Below are 5000 nucleotides of genomic sequence, written 5' to 3'. Positions count from 1 at the left end.
ACCCGCTACATCTGCACCATGACCTGGGCCGTCCTGTTGTGCCTTAATTGTCCCTACATTGTTGCATTTTTCAGCGCTGATAAACAAACCTTAGCCCACAGTGGTTTCGACTGTGACAGCTTTCATAACAACTTTCTCCAACAGATCTACTTGGCCTTGCAGATCATGTCCTTTGTAATGTTTTTCTTTGTGCTGGTATCCCTGATTCTGTTTTACTGGCTGAACGTACGGAAGCTTTGTCAAGCGCAGTTTACGATGCCAAATCAGCATGGTAATTTTAAGCTGAGCAAGTCAAAGCGTAATATGCGGGTTTTGGTGGTCATTTTCTGCGTGTGTTTTGTGCCGTATCATCTGGTGAGACTGCCATACGTGTTCATTAAACCCCTGCTGAACGACTGCACAACAGAGCAGGTTTTCTACTTCCTGAAGGAGCTGAGCGTCCTGCTCGCAGTACTAAATGCCTGTTTGGATCCACTTATCCACTTTGTCTTTTGCAAGACCTTCAGAGCACAGCTTAAACTTCAGAGATTTTGCTAATCATATTGAGATATAAAGCTCTGGGTTAAAAGTAAATATTAAGTTGAATTACAGGAATGTTCACCCCAAAATGAAAATTCTGACACTGTTTGCTCACCATCATGTTGTTTCAGACCTGTATGTGTTTCTTTCTTCTTTTAAACTCAAAAAAAGGATGTGTTTAACAGTCGATGGTAGCCACTGCCTTCCGTTATGGAAGACAAAAATACTATGGAAGTCAATGTGGACCAGTAACTGATTGGTTACAAACATTCTTTAAAAAATAAAAAAAATCTTCTACTGTGTTCAGAAGAAAAAGGAAAATCATACAGGTTTGCAACAGCTTGAGGGCGATTAAACGTAAACTTGAGTAAACTATCTCTTTGCTTATATTATGCTGCTTTATTATGGTCTCATTTTTCACAACACTCAGCATTGGGTGAGAGAGAAGACCATCTAAAACTGTACTTGACAAACATAACATCCATATTTAAACCCGATTTGAACCCCCAGTAAATCCTCAATTGGGTGACTGCAGGGATTTATAATAATAAATTAGGAAAACCTTTCAGACAACTGGCAAATGTTGGTAAATGTTATCAAGTGTTTATTTTGTAAACATTCTTTTTATACTGTAATTTATTTGACTGGATTTTATTGTATTTGTAAAAATGACAAAGTATTTAAATTTAAAGTTACTTTAAATTATAGTGTTTACATTACACAGTAGCTAATTTACATAGCGTATGGCACTTAAAGTTAAAAATATAATATAGATTTGTCAACCTAGTTTAATAAAAATACGTACCTCTGTGCACTTTTTGTGTAACACCGTTTTTACGTACTGTTGCACGTTTCGCTGCAATTTCAAAAATAAATGTCTACTGAGTGGCGCAAAAACACAGGTTCAATACGTGAAGCCTGGCAAGTTTTTATTATGTTGATATAGGTACGTATTGCTGTGTTTTTATTGTGCTGCTTCTGGTTCATATTGCGGCGGATCAGAATTCAAATATCCGTGGACTGTTGCTAAAAGTTAATGATTTACAGTTTTGGGAATATGCCCTAAACCAAACCCAAACCTAAACCTATTCGATAGTGTTATCAAATGCAAAACTGGTATATAAACAGATGTGCGACGTGAACGTTCAAAAGCATCCGTTTTAAAATCTCTCAGCATATTAATACTGTTTTGTCATAACATTATATTTTTCAAGTAACTGTGCGAAAATTATGCTTTATTAATCGAAAGTACATATCACGGAAACTGCCATGATATGTACTTATTGGTACGTGTTTTGCTTCTCGATAAAAAGTGCACCCAGGTACATTTATGCTATGAGAACCAGGTAGAGATTTGTCCTATTGTCTCATATTTGTTGTACCTCTCACACCATTCATTGTAGCATCATTCATTCTTCTGTATACTTGTGTACGAATGTGCTGACAATAAAGCTCTTTTGAATTTAGAAACTTCTGAGACAACACGTTTTACTGAAACACAACTGGGACTCTATTGACTCTAATGAGCAATGAAAGAGCTATTACATTGTCCTGTGGGTTTATGTTGGAGAAAAGGTGGAGGAAGCTGTTTGTGTAAAGACATAAGTGCTAGGAAACTCCTGCAGTTCTGAGCAAGTGTCACCCACAAGACAAACCCAGCCATTCAGGTTGGGTTTTAGTTCCTGTCTCAAACTCAACGCCCCCTTCCTTTAAAATATTGTCTGTGGCTGTTCACAACGCTGTTCTTATTCTCTGTCGTGATACAAGCTGACTCAACTCTTCAAGTAAGTTTCTTATCATCGTGAGAAAACTTTGTAATTAATTGCATTATAATTTGTTTCCATCTAATATCAGGATATGAGATAAAGTTACTTTGAGGGATCTACAATTTTGAAATTGAGTACAAATAGCAACATGATATGGCTAAAGTCATCTAGTACAGGCAGCAGATACAAAAAGAAATGCAGTAGTTTACATGAAAAAAAAAAAAAAATTAAACAAAATATGACACAAAGACATTAGACAGACTGTTAGAAACTTTATTGTATTGAATTGTATATAATGTGCACCCGTAGTGTACTCAAAATTGTAAAGTATACACTACTTGGATAATATTACTAAAATAAAATGCAATTTGGAATACCAAATTAAAAGTTTTCTATTAAAGTACATTTTAAATTATTTTTCTAACAATCTTTTGCCATGCTTTTAAGAAGAATACTTACTTTTATTTCTTGATTATTATGTTATGTAATAGAATAATAAGTTATAAATAAAGTAGATGTAAACTAATTATAATTTTAATTGTGTGTTATTATATATTTCATTTATTTTAAATGTACTAGTTGCAACTTCAACATTGCAAAGCTGTAATTCAAATATATTTAAATATATGACATATAGTTTAATTTCTATGAAATGTATTTTATTTTGTAGACACGAGAAGTAATTATGAAGTGACATATAAAGATGTACTTAAGTGCTGCTTAAGTAGGTCAAAAATACAAAACACTCTTAAGTTCAGCTAATTTAATTGAATATACATTTAAACAATAATGTTTTCATGTCAGACTGTCCGCCAACAAAAAAACAACCCTATAGGTCATATGTGCAAGCACCTTATTATGACCTATATTTACATTTTGAAGTTTAGTGCCCTCTAGCGAGCGTACAAATAGTGTTTCTTTGCTTATGTTGTCATGAAATGACGTATGACTGTCATTACCAATCAAAATGTGTGTTTATCTAAATACTTTTTCTATGATCCAATCCGATCTCACAGCAATTTGTATATATTTTCCTGGGTGGCCAATTCATATGAATTTTTATATGAAAACCACACCTCACAGAAATCATGCTTTACAGTGCGTATACATTTTATAAGCACATGCATTGTCTGGGATCAAACCCATTATTGCATATTGTCATATAACACAATACTCTAGTCTACCAACTGAGCTATACGAAACCCGAAGTGTTACGCAGATAAAAGAGTACGAAGAATTAAAATGAAAGTTTGTAATTGTAGTATATGCTCTGATCGGTCGTATTGCAGAGATTTTGACAAACAACCTATGTGGGCATATTGGTTGGAGGTCATGTTTCTTCATGTAATGTCTGAAACAAGTACATTCACTTCACTCCTAAGTATATTATTTTAAAGTATATTATTTCCATAACACACTTTTTAAAGTATGCTTAAGTGTACTTTTTCACAAGGTATTGTACTGGATTTGACAAAGTACAAAATAATAATAGTAATAATAATAATAATAATAATTTAATCAGAGGTTTGTCAAGAGAATCTGAAGTAGAAATAAAACGATGTAAGGAAAAAGACTTTACAAAGATTTTTCATAAAAGTGGCATAAACGGCACTTTTAATTTCTGAACATAACCACAAACGCATAGCAGAAGTTAAAACATTGAATCATGTCACAATATTTCTTGATATCATCAGAGCTAAAGAAGTTTTTTTATTTCCCATTTTAGATATGTACCACATCAATACTACACAGACTGAATCAAAAAACTTTACGAATGTCAGCAGCGTGTTCACACATCAGGTTCTGCCTGTACTCTACTCCATCATCTGCGCTTGTGCCTTCGTCCTCAATGGACTCGCCGTTTGGATCTTCTACAGGGTTCCCAGCTCCTCATCCTTAGTAGTTTACCTAAAAAACATGTTGGTGGCAGATGTTCTGATGCTGTTTACCTACCCGTGGCGTGTAGTGGGTGACCTTGGTTATGGTGGCTTGCAGCTGAAGCTGATAGTTTGCCGCTACACTGCTGTGCTTTTCTACCTCAGCTTGTACACAGGAATAACCTTCATGAGCCTCATCAGCTTGGAACGTTACTTTAAAATTGTCCGCAGCACCTCTGCCGTGTCTTCCTTTCTGCAGCGCATTTCGGTAGCGAAGGCTCTTGGACTGCTGACTTGGGTCATCATGATGTTCTTCATGCTGCCAAACTCCATTTTATCTAACCAGCCCATACCTAAGGATTTCTCCTGCATGGCCGTCAAGAGCGACCTAGGACGGCGCTGGCACGAAATTTCAGCCCACTTCAATGTTGGAATCTTCTGGGTGGCTTTCCTGCTAATGGTGTTTTGCTACACCTCCATCGCCTGTCACGTGTACCGCTCTTACAAACGGGTGCAACAGGATAGCAGCCAGACGGGAAGGCGGTCAAATCGAAGCATCTTTAGTTTGTTGGCTGTGTTCGTCTTTTGCTTTGTTCCCTACCATGTTTGTCGTGTGCCCTACACAATAAGCCAAATGCCCAAAGCTGATTTTAGTTCCTACAGCTGTTTCATCCTCTTCCAGTTGAAAGAAGCTACGCTCTTCCTGACTGCCCTCAATGTGTGTCTGGATCCTGTCATTTACTTTTTCATGTGCAGGAGATTCAGAGAGTTGCTTTTGAAGAAGATGCCATCTGTAAACCGCGAAAACAAGAGGCCTCCAACAGGCATTGGGCTAAGT

The 5000-nt window shown here is 36.3% G+C and overlaps 2 protein-coding genes across 2 annotated transcripts in view; both read left to right on the top strand.

Annotated features, from left to right (window-relative positions):
• The window catches only part of LOC113094080 (P2Y purinoceptor 14-like), a 4577-nt gene extending 2562 nt beyond the window's left edge, over window positions 1-2015 (top strand). The window contains exon 3 of the mRNA XM_026259735.1: window positions 1-2015. This exon is cut by the window's left edge and continues 55 nt beyond it. Coding sequence (XP_026115520.1) covers window positions 1-537 — 537 coding nt within the window. The 3' untranslated portion in view covers window positions 538-2015.
• Window positions 2016-2111: 96 nt separating this feature from the next.
• LOC113094081 (P2Y purinoceptor 14-like) overlaps window positions 2112-5000 on the top strand; it is a 2984-nt gene continuing 95 nt past the window's right edge. Inside the window, exons 1-2 of the mRNA XM_026259737.1 lie at window positions 2112-2303; window positions 4012-5000. The exon at window positions 4012-5000 is cut by the window's right edge and continues 95 nt beyond it. Coding sequence (XP_026115522.1) covers window positions 4014-5000 — 987 coding nt within the window. The 5' untranslated portion in view covers window positions 2112-2303; window positions 4012-4013. The remainder of the gene's footprint in view (window positions 2304-4011) is intronic.

This window comes from Carassius auratus, unplaced genomic scaffold (assembly GCF_003368295.1).
Source record: "Carassius auratus strain Wakin unplaced genomic scaffold, ASM336829v1 scaf_tig00215252, whole genome shotgun sequence".
Taxonomy (NCBI): Eukaryota; Metazoa; Chordata; class Actinopteri; order Cypriniformes; family Cyprinidae; genus Carassius; species Carassius auratus.
This window is presented reverse-complemented; position numbering and strand designations above follow the sequence as displayed.